Raw genomic sequence first — 19,068 nt, 5'->3', positions numbered from 1 at the left:
AAGTATTTTACATAAAATAAATGACCAAACTACTCTCAAAATATTTCAGGGATATTTTAGTCAATTTATTTTTTGCGACTTATTTTTTCTATATTTTTATTAGATGCGTCTCACTAAGATGTATGCACGCGCCAAATTTTAGGTTATTCCAATTTGTAGAAAACAAATGAAAATAAAACACTACCGGACAATCGTGACCATACGATGAACTTTGGACGTTGATGAGGGTAAGCAAAATCACTGTTCATTTTCACATATAAGTGTTGAGAAGAATTTTCCTATATATATAGAAAATGTTGAGATTAGCCTACTAACTCATATGAACATATGAGCCCAATGGCCCAGATTTAATCTGGGTCTATGTGACGGTCACGACGTCATTTTTTATTTGAATTTTAATGTTTTTACTACAAATCTAAATAATTTGAAATTTTAGGCGTCCATTCTTCTCATCAAAGCGCACCTAATAAAACTATTTAAAAAATAAGTTTCAAAAAATAAATTGACAAAATATATCTAAAACATTTCTGGGGTATTTTGATCAATCTATTTCTTGCAAATTAATTTTTTGATATGTTTTTAAGATTATCCTATTCTTGAAGAACACATACCTAAAATTTCAATTTATTTGGATTTATAGAAAAAAATTAAAATTAAAATACAGAATGATGTCGTGACCGTCAGATCAGCCCAGATTCATTCTTTGCCGTTGGGCTCATATGTTCATATGAGCTAAGTAATTCAGTAGGGAAGACATGCCCCTACTTGTTTTTTCAATAGATTAGGGAGCTACATTTTAAAGGTGTTAAATTGGGGGTGTCAACGGTAGGAATGGATACCACAATGTGGTAATTAGGTGTGGGGATGCTAGCACCACAATTCCAGCCCCTTTCCTAAGTTTAATATTTTTTTTGCCCATAAGTTGCTCCAAACATCTTCGAACATTTAAAGTTGGCTCCCCCCCACCCTGCAAACATCAACTTCGGGCCTTTAATATTTGAAGTTGATGACCTTTTGTTGGAAGTTGATTTTATGAGTGTTTTTGTTACAAACCTCAAATTCAGATCTTCAAGGTCCAAAGTTGATGTTTGAAACATCTTGTGAATTTTTGTTGCAAGTATCAAATTCGGACCTTTGAATTTTAAGGGGAAAAAAAAACATCGGACATTCAACGGCCGAAATGGTGATAATATAAGGACTAAATGGAATTTAACTTTTCTAGGGACATCAGCTTAAAAATTATGTTCAAATTGTAAAATACACCAAGTCAATTGGACCAATTCAATGGCTAAGTTTCATAAGCAGAAAAATTAGATGTCGAGTCATTCATTATTATACTAGTGTTACACATGCGTTACGCATGTGCTTTAATGCTGTAAAATAGAGCAATGCAATACTAATCTATAGAATCGAAAAAGCGAGGTTCTAAACAATCAAATTCGAACCCACCTAAAAAATTTCACTAGAAAAATTCATTAGAGGGGATTATTTTGATGCTTAAGATTCATGTTCATGAGAAAAAAAATTAGATTTCAAGTTTTGAAATGGTGCATCTTGTAACGCATTTTTGAAGCATCAATTTTAAATATTTTCACGTTTTCATAGATCTGCTAGATCTACACTATTTTTGAAGCTTTAAATTTTATAATTAGAGATGAATATATATTTTAAGGCTATCACAAAGATTTCCAGTATTGAAACCATATTTCTCGATACTATTTGAAGGTGCGCTCTATTATGATTGTTTATAGCCTTGCCTCTGTAGTCGTTTTTTTTTTTTTCCTCAAGTTCAATCTTTTTTTCTCCTAAGTTGTTCCAGACATCTTTGGACATTTAAAGTTGGCTCCCCCCAACCCGCAAACATCAACTTCGGGCCTTTTATGGTTCGAAATTGAAGTTTGTGACCTTCTGTGAAATTTTGTTGCAAGTATCAACTTTGAACCTTCAGATTTTAAGAAAAAAAAAAGATTAAACATCAGACATTCAAGGGTAGAAGTAAAAGTAATACAAGAAAAGAAAAAAAGGAACTGAAAAAAAAAATGAATCTAAACTAAAACATTTTGTGGGATTTCTGAATATTGGTAATTTAGAATGGGAAAATGGTTTGATAGGGCTACAGCCCTGTCAAAATAAGTAAAGCCTCACTCATAACTCATCATGAATTGTAATTCAAGCAATGGAAAACTTTTACATCAATCATCTCGGCTTGAACATTATTGTCGTGAAGAAAAATTAGGATTTCAAGCTCTAAAAATAGCATATATTGTAACAAATTATTTAGACCGTCCATTTGGCCCAAAAATAAGTGTTTATAGATCAGCATGATCTTTATATTTTTTAAGTTTCGAATTTTATGTCAGTGTTGGAAAATTGATTTTAGAGCCATAACAGAGATTTCTGTTACTGAATAAGGATTTAAGATGAGGAGGCTTTATTTTGTTTTCATGCTTTATAAAAACTTCATCCTTTAGAATGATATTATCATAAATTTTGTTAGTTTCTATAGTATAAACTAAAAAATTGTACATATTATTAGTTTCTTCTTAAAGTTGTTTCAGCTACCTATTCGGTTTCTAATCGGTTATGTATGTTGATAAAACTACCTCTTAATGTTTAATAAGCTATTTCTAATAAGCAGAAAACAAGCAATTTAAAAAAAAAAATAAACAACCACGTAAAAAAATTTATTTGTGAAAAATGACCAAGTTCAGAATCTTACTAAATAGTAAGAAAAAAAGAGAGAAGGAATATAGTGTACCTTACGGCATGCCTATTCGAATTTATTAAAAATTGTTCAAGTAAGAAATTGTCTGTATCTAAGTTTGAACAATTGTAAGTTCTGTGGAAAAAATTTTGTATAATTTTGTAACTCTAGAGGTATTTTTGAATTTAATCCAATGTCTTGACAGTAATGTAGTTTGTCTTTGTTTTTATGGGACTTGGTAAATTTAGTCATTCCACCTGTGTATTCATATATAAAGCGGATGAGGTTACAAACCGTCCTAGACAAAGTATGGAAAAAGGAATGTTTGTTTTATGTGAAAATATTTTTCAAAAATTATTTTACGTGAAAATATCCTTTCATGTGAATAGATGTGAGAATATTTTTATATTAATTATTCTCCATACATCTTTTCACGCAAAGGAATTCATTCACGTGAAAATATTCCCTAGAAAATATTTCCACACGCCTTTGGTTGAATGCAAAATCCATTGAACTCAACGAATGCAGGGTGACGACTTACTGGTTTCTAGATCTAGTACTTCGTAGCTTCAAAGGCATACTGGTTTCTAGAGCTTGAATTTATTTTTTGATTCGGTTTTGAGAAACAACATTGATTTAAAAAAACAAAAGAGAAATTTATGAAATTTTTCTCGATACTTAGTATTATTAAAAAAAGGAAAAGGTTTATATAAAATCGAGGATCTAAACAATCAAATTAGAGCCTACCTTAAAAATTTCACTAGAAAAGGTTGTTTTGATGCCCAAATATCTTCAAATTGATCATCTTGACATCAAGATGCATGGACATGAGAAAAAATTAGATTTCTAGTTTTGGAAATAGTGCATCTTGTCACACAGTTTTGGACCTTCAATTTTCAAGATTTTTATAGCTCTGCTTGATCTACACTATTTTTTATGCTTTAAATTTTATAATTAATGATAAAACTATATTTTAAGGTTGCCACAAAGTTTTCCAGTATTGAAAAAATGTTCTCGACACTATTTGAAGGTGTGCTCTACTTTGATTGTTGAGTGCCTCGGCTCTATACAAACTGCACCCTTAATGACACACCCACAAAAATTTTTATTTTACATAGTCACCTTTTTTTTTTTCTCTCTCTTTTTTTTATTCCAAAATTTTCCCCTCTTTAGATTTTTAAGATACGAAGTTACAAATTTTATTTTGATTTTGGAGATCAAAACAACATCTTTTAGTCTAGTTTGATTTTGGATCTTGAAGATTCCAATTCACATTTGGCTTTATATATAGAGGCCCGATTTCAAAGTTACACGCGTAAAATTGAAAATTGAAAATTGAAATGAAATTCTTTAAATACACTAATTTAAGGCATATTAGCGTAAATTTCTCAAAAATAAAAAATTCTTAATAAAAAATATATATAAAAGATCGAGGCCCAAACATTTAATTAATGATGATGAGATACCCGGACGGTGATAAAGGCAAGACGGCTAACTTAATGAGATGCTATGTCTTTTTGTCCAAATATTAAAACATTAATTGATAAATTTTAAGAAAATTGGTAAACAACAATCCCTTTTATCTCATACATGCTGAATTTGTTATTCTCTCCAAATAGAATTTGCGCCATAGCTGACAACACCAGTGAAATAAGAAGCTAGTAATGGATCACAGTGACATTATACTCCACGGTCAATGAGCCGGTGGCCAACAAAAAAGTCCGGAGTTGTGCATAGCCCTGAGCCAGTCTGAAAACACCATTTCCACCCACCACAGACATCTCCCTCACATCCTGCAGTATAGGGTTCCTCCCGTCCACCGTGAGCGTGCTTCCGTTGAATTCGCCATCCGTGAACACAAAGTTGAGCGCCATGATGAGGCTGAACTCAGTCTTAGAACAAGCTGCTTGAATTCCCTGTGCCCTGCCAATAAGCTTCGACGTGAGGTTGGGGCCTTCTGTTAGTGGGTCGTCAGCGACGTATACGCTACCGAAGCTGGTTGGTGAGGTTTTTGTGCTATTTGCTTCGGCCACGAGTATGGGGGTGGGGTTTGATCCTTTGCCCACTTCATGGAAGTAGAAGTGGAGGTGACTCACCTTGGGTTGGCCCATGCCTACGGTCTCTCTCCAGTCATCTGACATGGAGGTGGCTATGGCCAAGAAGAAAAGTAGCAACGCCACTGTAGGTGCTCCTTTCATCTTAGATAGATCTTGAATTGAGTTACAGAGAGGTGAGGCGTGCTCTTTATACTCCATGTCCTTTACATAATCCCCAATTTGTATAGGGTTGGTCTAATAGAGCCCGGGACTGTGCATAAATAAAATAGGGGCACAAATGGTGGTCCACAAGCCTTGTAAGATGGTTGACTAAATAAAGGCCCATTTATGGTAGACTAAAATGGGATTGTATACAAAGAAACTATTTACTTTTGATAAGGTTACATATACTTACCACCAAATCATGTGAAAATCTGATAGCTCGAGTGTGCTTCAAAGTTCGAGAAAATTACTTTTGAAGTTTGAGCTTGGTCAATGAAAAAAAGTATAGCAAATTAATTTTACATCCAATAGTCAAGGTTAATTGTGAGTACCTTGTACTAAAGATAAATGATTTCCTTGAATAATTTTTTATCTAAAATTATTTCCAGTGGATTTTCGTTTTTATTTGAATATTTTCATATCATCTTTGATCTATCTTATGAACAACTTTGAAAGAAATAGTTTTATGTCAAGCCCTATATTTGATGGGAAAGGTTTATATAAGCGTGCAACTTTAAAATGTAGAACTACAGATGCACCTCAAAAATCCATTGGAAAAGGTTGTTTAAATATTGAAAAACCCTCTAATTGATCATCTCGATGTTCATGTATGACTATGAAAAAAGAAAGGATTTTGAGTCCCAGAACTGATGCATCTTACAACACATTATCTAGACCGTCTATTTTCAAGATTTTCATATGTTTATAGATGTACTTGATTTTAATCATTTTTGGTGCTTAAAATTTTAAAATTAGATATGAAAATAGATTATGAGATAAGACTATTTGTACATCAAAATTATATGCTATGATAAAATTTGGAGGTGCGCCTTAAATGGATTGTTTAAGTTTGCAACCTTATAGAAACCACACCCATATTTGACTGTTGCTCAAATAGAAGATCAAGAGTTATGAGGGGAAATTCATATGGTACATTTTTTTTAGCACCATAAACAGTTTAGTTTGTTTTTTTTTGTTTTTTTTTTGCTTTTTTCTTTTGGTTTTTTTTTTTTTTTTTTTGGTTTTTTTTTGTTTTTTGTTTTTTGTTTTTTTATTTTAAGGTTGATCTAAAGAATGAATCAAAGTAATCATAAGTTATTTCTATCAAAAGAATATCATATGTTTTTGGAAAATGGATCACGAGTTCATGGTGATACGTTGGTCGTGAAGGGCCACAAAATATTTCTCTTATAAATTAATTGGAAATTTATCGAAATACCCCGTAAATACGAAGTATTTAGTATTTTACCCATTTGCAACTATTCTAACTCAACACGATGTGTTTTTCTATGCGTATTTTGAACTTAAATCAATAAATATAGGTAGAGTGTTGAAATATTCATTTTTCTAAATTAATGGAAAGCGTGCGATCATCGTGCTTGGAACTTTCAATGTCTTTAAAGCCAAGAAGTCATTAGAGTAGCATGTGATAGTTTTGGTGATCTTGACAATTTCTTTCTTTGACAATTAATTATTATGGAAAAGTATAATATGATCCAAGATAATATTCGATCATATTGTAGGTTACCCTAGAGTAATTTATATACTTTTTTTTTTCATGTTAATTTTTTTTAATATATGTCATTGACATTCATCCAAATTTCCAGGTTCTTCTAATTTTAAGCTGATGATTTTTTATATATTTTAAGCGTATCCTATGGAGAGGGCCAAGTGGCGGGTCGACACATGTCGTAGATGGTTGAAGTAGCGTGTAATGTGGAAGGGACACATGTACTGACAAATGTAGGTCAAAAGTAACAGCAATATGGATTATGTATAGGGAAAAGTATATTTAGAGCGAGGCATTAAATAACTAAATTTAATCCTACCACAAAAATTTCATTAAAATGGTTGTTTTGATGTCCAAATATCTTTAAATTGATCATCTAGACATCAAGATGCATAGACATAAAAAATAAATGCATTGAAAGTTATGAAAATAGTGTATTTTGTAATACATTTTTGGACCGTCAAATTTTAAGTTTTCATAGATATATCGATATGCATTATTTTTTAAGCTTTAAACTTTATAAATAAGTATAAAAATATATTTTAAGGCTATCACAAAGATTTCCAATATTAAATCCACATTTCTTGACACTATTTGAAGGTAGGCTCTAATTTGATTGTTTAGAGCCTATGCTCCATACAAACTGCACCCTTACATATGGGAAAAGTTTATATAGAGGGGAGGCTCTAAACAATCAAATTGAAGTATATCACAAAAAATTCACTATAAGAGGTTGTTTTTATGCCCAAATATCTTCAAATTGATCATCTCGACATCAAGATGTATGGATATGAGAAAAAAAAAAGATTTCAAGTTTTGGAAATAGTTTATTTTGTAACAAATTTTTGAACCGTCAATTTTCAAGATTTTTAAGTTTTCATAGATATGTCGATCTACACTATTTTTGAAGCTTAAAACTTTATAAATAAAGCTGAAAATATATTTTAAGGCTATCATAAAGATTTTCAATATGGAAACCATGTCTCAACGCTATTTGAAGGTAGGATTTAATTTGATTGTTTAGAGCCCAGGCTCTATACAAACCACACCCTATATATAAGAAAAATGAGAAAAATGAGTTATGTAATTAAATCGATGATTTGGTTATGGTTTTCAGCCACTAAGGAAGGGAGGGGGGGGGGGGCAAATCTCAGCATTCTCATTATGCTTGGAGGTAGGAGTTGTCGTCCCAATTCATTTTGGTCACCACCATTGGCAGGTACTTTGAAGCTTAACTTTGATGGTAGTTCCTTAGGTAATCCAGCTATTGCAGGTATTGGTGGGGTGCTCAGAAATGGATAAGGTAATGTTATTTTTTCTTTTGCTGGTCCCATTGGTTGTGCTACTGCTAATAAGGCTGAACTAAGTGCGGTGTATCATGTGTTGAAAATTTTCAAGGAGATGAATTCTAGGGATTCTGTTTGGATTGAAGGTGACTCCTTGATCAAAGGCGACTCCTTGAATGTAATAAAGGGAGCAGTGGATGCCTTGGGATTTACGTTCACTTTGGCTTAGAGTTATGGATATCTCCCTCTCTATCACAGTTTCTTTTTATCATGTTTACCCGTGAAGCTAATTCTTTAGCTGATGTATTGGCAAATGGGGCGGGGGGGGGGAGGGGGGGCAGCTTCTCTCTTTGGTTATTTTTGTTTCTATAATTGGTTTCTAGAGATTAATAAAAGATCGAACATTTGTCAAAAAAAAAAAAATTGATTTGATAGGGCTGTAGCCCTATCAAAATAAGTAATCCTCACCTCATAACTTATTGAAAATTGCAATTGAAGCGTTAAAAAACCTTTACATATTGTATCTTGGCTTGAAAATTGCAATTGAATTATTAAAAAATCTTTATATGTCCTATCTTCGCTTGAACATCAGGGTGGTGAAAAAAAATAGGATTTTAAGCTCTAAAAACAGTGTATATTGTAAAAAATTATCTAGATCTTCTATTTTGTTATAAAAATAAGTGTTCAAATATCCGAAAGATTTGTATCATTTGCGAGTTTCAAATTTCATTGTCGGTGATGGAAATTGATTTTAAAGCGATAGACAGTTCTGTTGCCAAAAGTGCTTTCTAGACAAAGATTTGAGATGAGGCTTTCGTTTGTTTTCATAAAGCCTAGGCCTTGTAGCAACCTCATAGAAATAAGAGATGCACTTTCCATAACGCCTATGATTTATTGGAAAAAAAGAGAAAACAGTAGAGCCTCACTTTGAAGGAAACTGGTTTGATAGAGCTTTCACCCTATTCAAATAAGTGAAGCCTCACCTCATAACTTATTGAAAATTGCAATTTAAGCATTGTAAAACCTTTATATCATTCATCGCGGCTTGACCATTATGATTGTAAAAAAAAAAAAAAAAAAAGGATTTCAAGCTTTAAAAATGGTATATATTGTAACAAATGATCTAAACCATCCATTTAAAATAAGTGTTGATAGATTCGCAAGATTTGTACCGATTTTTAAGTTTCAAATTTTATTGTTGGTGTTGAAAATTGAACTTAGAGCCACCATAGTTATTTCCAGATGAGAATTTGAGGCGAGGCTTTATTTTATTTTCATAAAGCCTAGGCCTTATAGAAACTTCATCCCACCAAACCTCATTTGGCAAATACTTTGGGGTGTTTTAAAATCTATTTCCACTACTGGTTATAAAATTTGTAGTTCAAAAAATGGTATAGATCTTGGGGATCTGTAAACGCTTATTTTTAGGATGAAATGGATGGCCTAGATAAAGTGTTACAGTATATATATATGCTAATTTTAGTACTTGAAGTCTTGATTTTCACAATCATAATGGTGAAGACCAAGATGTTTGATTTGAAAGTTTTCATACTCCAACACTCCAATTTTAGATAAGCTTTGAGGTGACGCTTTACTTATTTTGTTAGGATTTATGGATGCAGCTCCTGCAGGAGTCATGAAGCCTCTTTCTCTTTGCTACTTGGATAGCATCCCGAGTGTGATCGTAGTCCATCTTTCATGTCACATCGCGAATCATGGACTTGTGGTCACTGAAGATCATCATGTACCCTCATTGCATGGGGTTGCATCTCAAAGGAGTTCTTCAATCACGCTGCTCCCTTTTGTGGCCGTACAACTAGTGCCACACATTTGAGTTCTATGGGTGAAAAAAATTATAGTATGTTGTTCCAGCTGGCCCGTCAAACACCAGTAGTTACTCCCACTGGAATGTTGAGTTTATCTGGATCTCCTATAATAGAATGCATGTAAATCTGAATATCCAAGTAATTTAAACAATTGTGGGACTGTTGAAGCGCCCACTCAATTATAACACATATAATATGTATTTTCTCAGCATTCTCATGCCTATGTCATGAAGTAGTATAACAAGCCTCTTATGAGAAAAAAAAAAAAAAACTCAATGCCTGTTGGTTTTGCCAAATACAAAACTTTCTTAAACCATAAAGGTTCAACCACACTAATCTCTTGGTAGTAAACCACACAAACCAAATTATCTTATCCACACAATATGTGTCAAAGAGGCCTACCAAGACGGCCTTCTCTATAGTTCATGATATTAGGTAATCGATGATTCCAACAAACTAACTCACAAGACATATGATCGATACTAAAAAATATGAGTCATGACATATGAGTGTTTAAAACTATAGTATAGACAAAAGATACTTTCTCCTATCTTTATAAAATACTTTCAAGACTCGATGTTTTTCCTTTTTATCATAACTCTTGATTTGGTATATTTTCACAAGCAATAGTTAGAAAATAATATGAAGGTTTGAATGCTTTTCTATAAAGAGTTAGTGGACCTCACAAGTTTAAGGGGTTTTCTCAAAACTATAACTATTGACCTAGGTTTTTTTGCTTAAGAGGTCCAATCTTCTTTCAAATGAACATATTCAGTCTTCAACATCAATTTACCATATACACCTTTGCTTATTTATTAAGTTATGTTACAGCCAACAAACATAAATCTATCTTACGATTTTATCCAAAACGAAACACGACTAAAAGTTGTTTATCAAAATCTAACAAATATACAGATATTTTCTCGGCAAATATTTGGAGACTTTAACATGAGATCCTCAACATATGCAACACACCATATCACCATAAATTATCGAGAGGATGGTCAACAATATCGGGTTCCATTGAAACACTCCAAATATGCTATATATTTGATTGAGTCATATCCATATCTCATGTTTGATATTTAGGTCCATAGATCTTGATCAAACTACATCTCCATGTATTTTACTACCTTAATTAGTTCATATAATCACAAAGAGGCTCAAAAACACTTGGTATTAAAAAACTGGCTCGTTTAAACTTGTTAGTACTTATCAACTAATGTCCATACAATACATACATATGCACAAAACTAGCCAAGTTATAAATGAAGCATAAAGAATGATAAATAAATTAATGAATCCTCTTTATTTATATGACCTTACCATGCAATGTGGGATAGATTTCATACCTCGTAGTGTATGGTACCGGGGCTTACTTGATCTTGGATTTTCTTACTAACGAATTTTGGTAGTATTCGGAGAGCACACAACTGATGGAGAATCACTTGGTCATCGAAGTGTCCATCTTTTCGGTCTTTGGATTTTCCCCTTTTTATACCATGAAGAAACACTCTTCTTCATGCCATCACTCCAAAAATCACAATTTCAATTCTCTTACCGATCTTTAGAGTTTCTATACAGCCACTGCCTCTTTACATATCGCTTCACTATGAATATGCTTTTACATGTATTGTGTTTCTACTATTTTTTACAGTTCCCAGATAGGGTGCTCATGTCTCTCCAACATTGTATTACCTCTCTCTGAGTTTTACTGTTATAAACCATACTCATGACACACTATAAAACTTGAGCGAGTCCTAAAAGGGCATCTATTATGAGCAATACAAAGATGCGCCTTAACAAATATTTTTTCTTGAGACCATTTTTGTTGCAAACTAGACTCAAAACTAAAACTAAACATTATGGTGTGAATCCCAAATAGTATTTTTCTACATGGAATTAAATAAGTGACATTCATGTCATAAAACATGTTATACTGCAGAATTCTAAGATAAACACTATCTTGTAAAATTATATTTTCTCTCTATCCACATGGAGTTTCCCTTTTAAACTTCTTTTATTCAAAAGTAGACACAAAAGGGCAGTAATTATCTTTCTGCGGACCTCATATCCCATTGTTAAGTAGACTTGTCAAAAATGGATATTTACATCTCAATCAAACACACCAAACCGCATAAATTCAGGATGACTTTTTTCCAATAAAGAAATATTTTTCTTTATTTCCCATAGATATTTCTCTCTCAAATAATTATTTTTAGATAGTAGACTCAAAATGGCACCTTAAGAACTCAGCGTGGACCTCAAAACATTATGTTAACAATCGAAATAAAATCATGACATTCATATCACTGAAACAGTTTTCATTGTAGAAAACAACACTTGCACATACTTCAATAAAAGGACCATATCTTTCAAACCGCAAATGATTTCTTCATAAATTTTTTTTTTTTTTAAAGTAAACTCAATTTGATGAATTACAGTAAAATATAACTGAGAAATAAAATTATTTGCATGGTGAAAAATTTCATAGAATTCAATGTACAGTTCCAGAATTTTGCAGGTTCAGAATTGACACCTCTTAATGATGAGTCCATAACACTCAATTCCCCGTAATCTCCTACTGAAATTTTGTAAGAAGATCCTACTCTAAAAAACATAAGTATCGTTGCGGTATATATTAGAGAAATATCTCTTCTTCTTATTCATATCAGTGCTCCAAAACAATACAAGAAACCCTATTCTGCATAGTACATTTGCGGCATAGGAATCATGCCAATAATCATTTCAGAGGTTTCCCATAGGACAACAAAGCCATTGTCTTTCAAATGTCTGGCTTTTAACTCATAAAAATTGTGAAACAGAAGAGATATGGTAGCATGAAACCTCACTTTGATACCAATGAAAGTTAGGCAAGGTGATCTAGCATAATGTATATCGTTTTTAATTTTTTTTCTTTTTACCGACTACAACACTTACAAATGTCCAAATACAATAAAACTCTATTGAAATAAACAAATAAATAACCAAAAGTAGTTCTGACACGCTGCTATTAATTACAACATCATTTATTCAATAAATAAAACCAAAACAATGCTTATGAGAAATAAAAGCTAGCAAACCACAAAGCAAGATACGAGAGGATTACTTCAACCGGACTTAGTACACCTCACACTGGGTCTCCTCCTCTAATGGTGTACGGATCAATAGTCTAGCTCAGATCTTTGAAAGATGGGCAACTCCGACCTCATCAAAGGATAACCCATAAATCTTCATCGGTGGCTAGGTAATAGAGTTTTCCAACTCGATTGACCTAGCACGTCAAACGAAATCTGAGTATCGGCAAGCATTTACCAATCTCGGTCCCTCCCTTTGTCCCTCAAAATCATATTCCCTCGGTCCCTCAAGACCATATTCTCTTGGTCTTTCAGAATCATTCCCCCACTGAAGTTATTTGTTTGGGTATATCTGATATTGATTACATGCTTTCGTAAGGCCTTTAATGGCACAAAAGTTCAGCACATTCAATGACTCAATTATTCATCATCAGACATTCACGAACCTTGACATGTGTACACCCTATGCCCATCCATACATATTAGCATAGCACTCTCAAACAAGAGCTTTGTAAAGGAGAAACAACACAAGAAAATTTTATTTTAAAAAAAAACAAATCAAGGAAATTTCATCAGTCATAGAATCATTCTAAAGGATACATGAATGACATTTCCTCAGTAGTGGATAACGGTTACATTGTAGTGCTCTATAGCGTTCAGAGTTGTTGTATCGATGGAGTAGGTTTGTTTAACACCATAGCCATGAGCTAGGAGGAAGGCTCCGGTACCTCCAATAATCGATAACTCCCTCACCTTAAGCGGAACTAGATTCCTCCCCATCACAGTGAGAGTGCTACCTTTGAACTTGCCATCTGTGAATACTAAGTTGTGGGACTCGAACAAACTGAGCTCAGTTTGGGATGTGAAAGCATACAGGCCTTGTGCCTGACCAATAACCTTGGATGTGAGCTTCGGTCCTTCGGTCAAGGGGTCGTCAATAACGACGACCTCGCCAAAGAGAGTGGGCAAGGCATTTGCCGTGTTGGCTTTGGCCACGGTCACTGACGTAGGCTTCTTTGCGACATGGAGGTCATGTAAGTAGGAATCAAAGCAGCTCACTTTTGGTTCACCTAGGCCTAGCTGTGCTCAAATGGGCATGGAGGAGAAGAAGAGCAACAATGAGGCCATGCCGGTGGCTAATGCTTCGTTCCCTCTCATCTTGGATTCAATGAGATGTTTGATGAAGGCAGTTTCTTTTATACATGGCCCGGTCTGAAAACTCCTTGGTAATATCTGTGAAAAACCTCACCTTAAAAAAAAACAAAACAAGTATTTGGGAAAAACCTTATTGCCAGGTTATGTTGGTGGATGGCGTGATGAACTAGAAAAGAAGGGTCTTCTTGCAATTGCTTCACTTGGAATTGCCGTTCAAATATTTGGGGAAAGCCCTCATTTGATTTGGGATATGCTAGTTATTATATCTTTCTTTGATTTTGATGTTGTTATTATATTCTTTATTTTATGTGTGTGGTTTTGCTTATAGCCTAGGCTCTAAACAATCAAATTAGAGCCTACTTCAAATAGTGTTGAGAAATGTGATTTCAATATTGGAAATTTCTGTGATAGTCTTAAGATATATTTTCATATTTATTTATAAAGTTTAAAGCTTCAAAATATCTTGAAAATTGAAGGTCCAAAAATGCGTTACAAAATATACTATTTTTAAGACTTGAAATCCATTTTTTTGTCATGTCCAGATATCTTGATGTTGAGATGATCAATTTGAAGATATTTGAGCATCAAAGCAACATCTTCCAACGAAATTTTTGAGATAGGTTTTAATTTGATTGTTTTGAGCCTTGGTTCTATAGACTTTTCCCTCACGGGGAATAATGTGGTCGTGCCTTAATAATTGAAGCCTTTAGATGCAAAACACTTGTCTGGACCATCTTGCCCTCCTCCGTTTAGTAGCAATATTTTTCTCAAACGTGTAAAACCGAACTAAAAAGAAGAAGAAGAAGAAACATGTAATTAATGGATGGAAAAAGTTTGTATAAGGATGCAACCTTATAATGTACAACTACGGATGCAGCTCAAAAATCCATCAAAAAAGGTAGTTTTAATGATGAAAAACCCTTTAATTGATCATCTCGGCATCGAGATGTATGACCATGAAAAATACAAAGATTTTAAGTTTCAGAAATGGTGCATTTTACAACATATTATCTGCACCGTCAATTTTTAAGATTTTCATATGTCTATAGATCTACTTGATTTTAATCATTTTTAAAATTTAAAATTTTATAATTAGATATAAAAATAAAATTTTAAAATAATCTTAAAAATATTTTATATCAAAATTATATATCATCATAAAATTTAAAGGTGCACCTTACCTCTACAGCTACGGATGCATCCGTATGCAAACAGCACCATTAATGGATATGTATGGGTGGGATGTAAGATTAAAGTTACTCTGTAGAGAGAAAAACCTATCATTGGGCAAGTGGCATCTAGTGGCGAGCAATATTTTTGGCACAGCTCTTATTGTCGAGTCGTGATTTTGATGGTTTAAAGTACACAACATGCTATAATTTTTTTATGTTTTTTACATGTCATTTTAGATGAAACTGGGGCATATGTAGTTTTCAGTGGGTACGCTGTTACAAAAACCCCTCTTATAAAATAAAATAACCAAAGTGCCCCCAACAATTTTAAGGGGTACCTGGTTATTTTAGTTTATTACAATCATTTATTTTTTATTTTTAAATAGTGAATCTTATTGATAACTACACGTCCCAAATATATAAAAAACTAAAGAAAGAGACTGTGCTTAATTGGTTAACGCTCGGTGATTTGTACCACATGTATCAATTTGAAGAATCAAAATGGTGGTATTTTTTAAATAAAAAAAAGGTAAAAAGGCTATATACGCAAAATTGAAGAAATTCTTTAACAACACCAATTTAGGGGTTAGTAGCTTAAATTTTTCAAACCAAAAAACGCATTCTTAATAAAAAATCGATACAATGCGGCATATTCTAGGAGCCCAAACTATGTAGTTGAATAAATCTTTCTCTAGATGTTATGGGTCGAGGGTTCCTTCTACTTTTCCTTCTTCAAACTCCGATTTGTACTTTTCATATAAAAATGTCTGATCAACGATAGAACTTGATCCAATTTGGATTATATGTAATGGATTCCTTCGTTCGAACCGAAAAAGCAATGATCATTATAAAAAAAATAAAAAGGCTATACACGTATAATTGAGGAAATTGTTTTAACAACACTAATTTAGGGGTTAGTAGCTTAAATTTCTCAAACAAAAAGAACACATCCTTAATAAAAAAATTGTAAACTATCGAGCACTCCAAATATTCAATAAATGATAATGAGACCGCCTGATGATAAAAGGCAACACGGCTAACTTGATGAGACTTTGTCTTATGGAACATAGAGGATTAAGATTTAAGGCCTTTTTGTGGTCCCTCGTCTTCTTCATTCCCCTCAAGAAAGATGTCTTCGAGGCAAAATTGCATCCATCGCGATTCTCATCAATCAACAAATGCCACACCACAAATTACAACATTTATTGAGGAATCTGAAGAAAGATATTGGTAGACAAGAACCCCTTTTATCATAAAAAGCTAGCAATGGATCACAGTGATTTTGATTTTGGAGATCAAAACAACATCTTTTAGTCTAAGTTTGATTTTGGATCTTGAAGATCCCAATTCACATTTGGCTTTATATCTAGAGGCCCGATTTCATAGTTACACACTTAAAATTGAAAGTTGAAAATTGAAATGAAATTCTTTAGTTACACTAATTTCAGGCATATTAGCGTAAATTTCTCAAAAATAAAAAATTCTTAATAAAAAAAATATGTAAACGATCGAGGCCCAAACATTTAATTAATGATGATGATATACCCGGACGATGATAAAGGCAAGACGGCTAACTTAATGAGATGCTATGTCTTTTTGTCCAAATATTAAAACATTAATTGATAAATTTTACCAAAATTGGTAAAATCCTTTTTATCTCATACATGCTGAATTTGTTATTCTCTCCAAAAAGAGTTTGCGCCATAGCTGACAACACCAGTGAAATAAGAAGCTAGTAATGGATCACAGTGACATTATACTCCACAGTCAATGAGCCGGTGGTCAACAAAATAGTCCGGAGTTGTGCATAGCCCTGAGCCAGTCTGAAAGCTCCATTTCCACCCACCACAGACATCTCCCTCACATCCTGCAGTATCGGGTTCCTTCCGACCACCGTGAGCGTGCTTCCATTGAATCCGCCATCCGTGAACACAAAGTTGAGGGCCATGGTGACGCTTAACTCTGTCTGAGAAGAAACTACTTCAATTCCCTGTACCGTGCCGATCAGCTTCGAAGTGAGGTTGGGGCCTTCTGTTAGTAGGTCGTCATGCACGTAGATGCTACCGAAGCTAGTGGGTGAGGCCTGGGTGCTATTCAATTCGGCCACGAGTACGGATGTGGGGTTTGGTCCGGTGAGCACTCCTTGGAAGTAGAAGTGGAGGTGGCTCACCTTGGGTTGGCCCATGCCTACGGTCTCTCTCCAGTCATCTGCCATGGAGGTCGCTATGGCCAAGAAGAAAAGTAGCAACGCCACTGTAGGTGCTCCTTTCATCTTAGATAGATCTTGAATTGAGTTACAGAGAGGTGAGGCGTGCTCTTTATACTCCATGTCTTTACGTAATCCCCAATTTCTATAGGGTTGGTCTAAATAGAGCCCGGGACTTGGCATAAATAAAATAGGGGGCACAAATGGTTGTCCACAAGACTTGTAAGATGGTTGACTAAAATAACAGCCCATTTATGGTACTCTAAAATGGGATCGCATACAAAGGAACTATTTACTTTTGATAAGTTACATATACTTACAACCAACCAAATCATGTGAGAATCTGATAGCTGGAGTGTTCCTCAAAGTGTGAGTAAATTACCTTTGAAGTATCGGCTTAATCAATGAAAAAAAGTATAGCCATTTAATTTTACATCCAATGGTCAAAGTTAATTGTGACTACCCGATACTAAAGATATATGATTTCATTGAATAATTTTTTATCTAAAATTATTTCCATTGGATTTTTCGTTTTTATATGAATATTTTCATATCATCTTTGATCTATCTTATGAACAACTTTGAAAGAAATAGTTTTATATCAAGCCCTATATTTGATGGGAAAAGTTTATACAAGGTTGCAACTTTAAAATGTAGAACTACAGATGAACATCAAAAATCCATTGGAAAAGGTTGTTTTACTATTGAAAAACTCTCTAACTGATCATCTCGATGTTCAAATGTATGACTATGAAAAAAGAAAGGATTTTGAGTCTCAGAAATGATGCATCTTACAACACATTATCTAGACCGTCCATTTTCAAGATTTTCATATGTTTATAGATGTACTTGATTTTAATCATTTTTGAGACTTAAAATTTTATAATTAGATACGAAAATAGAATATGAGATAAGACTATTTTTACATCCAAATTATATGCTATGATAAAATTTGGAGGTGCGCTTTAAATGGATTGTTTAAGGTTGCAACCTTATAGAAACCACCCCCATAATTAACTGTTGCTCAAGTAGATGATCAAGAGTTATGAGGGGAAATTCATATGGTACATTTTTTTTAGCACCATAAACAGTTTCGATTTTTTTTTTTTTAAGTTGATCTAAAGAATGAATCAAAGTAATCATAAGTTATTTCTACCAAAAGAATATCATATGTTTTTGGAAAATTGATCACGGGTTCATGGTGATACGTTGGTCTTGAAGGGCCACTAAATATTTCTCTTATAAATTAATTGGAAATTTATCCGAATACCCCGTTGATACGAAATATTTAATATTTTGCCCATTTGCAACTATTCTAACTCAACACGATGTGGTTTTCTATGAGTATTTTGAACTTAAATCAATAAATATAGGTAGAGTGTTGAAATATTCATTTTTCTAAATTAATAGAATGCGTGCGATCATCGTGCTTGGAACTTTCAATGTCTTCAACGCAAAGAAGTCATTAGAGTAGCATGTGATCGTTTTGGTGATCTTGAAAATTTCTTTCTTTGACAATTAATTATTATGGAAAAGTATAGTATGATCCAAGATAATATTTGATCATATTATAGGTTACCCTAAAGTAATTTATATACTTTTTTTTTTTGGTTTGAGTGTTAATTTTTTTTAATATATGTCATTGACATTCTTCCAATTGTCCAGGTTCTTCTTATTTTAAGCTCTTGATTTTTTATATGTTTTAACCGTCCCTTATGGAGAGGGCCAAGTGGCGGGTCGACACATGCCGTAGATAGTTGGAAGTAGCATATAATGTGGAAGGGACACATGTATTGACACATGTAGGTCAAAAGAAACAGCAATATGGATTATGTATAGGGAAAAGTATATTTAGAGCGAGGCATTAAATAACT

The 19,068-nt window shown here is 33.3% G+C and overlaps 1 protein-coding gene and 2 pseudogenes across 1 annotated transcript; all 3 read right to left on the bottom strand.

Annotated features, from left to right (window-relative positions):
• Positions 1–4,267: 4,267 nt before the first annotated feature.
• Positions 4,268–4,988, bottom strand: LOC18441663 (dirigent protein 22). The gene has a single exon (XM_011627785.3). It carries the CDS (start codon positions 4,957–4,959, stop codon positions 4,363–4,365), a length of 597 nt encoding a protein of 198 aa, XP_011626087.1. The 5' UTR covers positions 4,960–4,988; the 3' UTR covers positions 4,268–4,362.
• Positions 4,989–13,276: 8,288 nt separating this feature from the next.
• Positions 13,277–16,693, bottom strand: LOC148780602 (dirigent protein 22 pseudogene; annotated as a pseudogene).
• A 27-nt stretch (positions 16,694–16,720) lies between these two features.
• On the bottom strand, positions 16,721–17,317 carry LOC148780601 (dirigent protein 22 pseudogene; annotated as a pseudogene).
• Positions 17,318–19,068: the final 1,751 nt, after the last annotated feature.

Source organism: Amborella trichopoda, chromosome 9 (genome assembly GCF_054954075.1).
Source record: "Amborella trichopoda isolate Santa Cruz 75 chromosome 9, AtrichopodaSantaCruz75HAP2 v2.0, whole genome shotgun sequence".
In the NCBI taxonomy this organism is placed as follows: Eukaryota; Viridiplantae; Streptophyta; class Magnoliopsida; order Amborellales; family Amborellaceae; genus Amborella; species Amborella trichopoda.
This window is presented reverse-complemented; position numbering and strand designations above follow the sequence as displayed.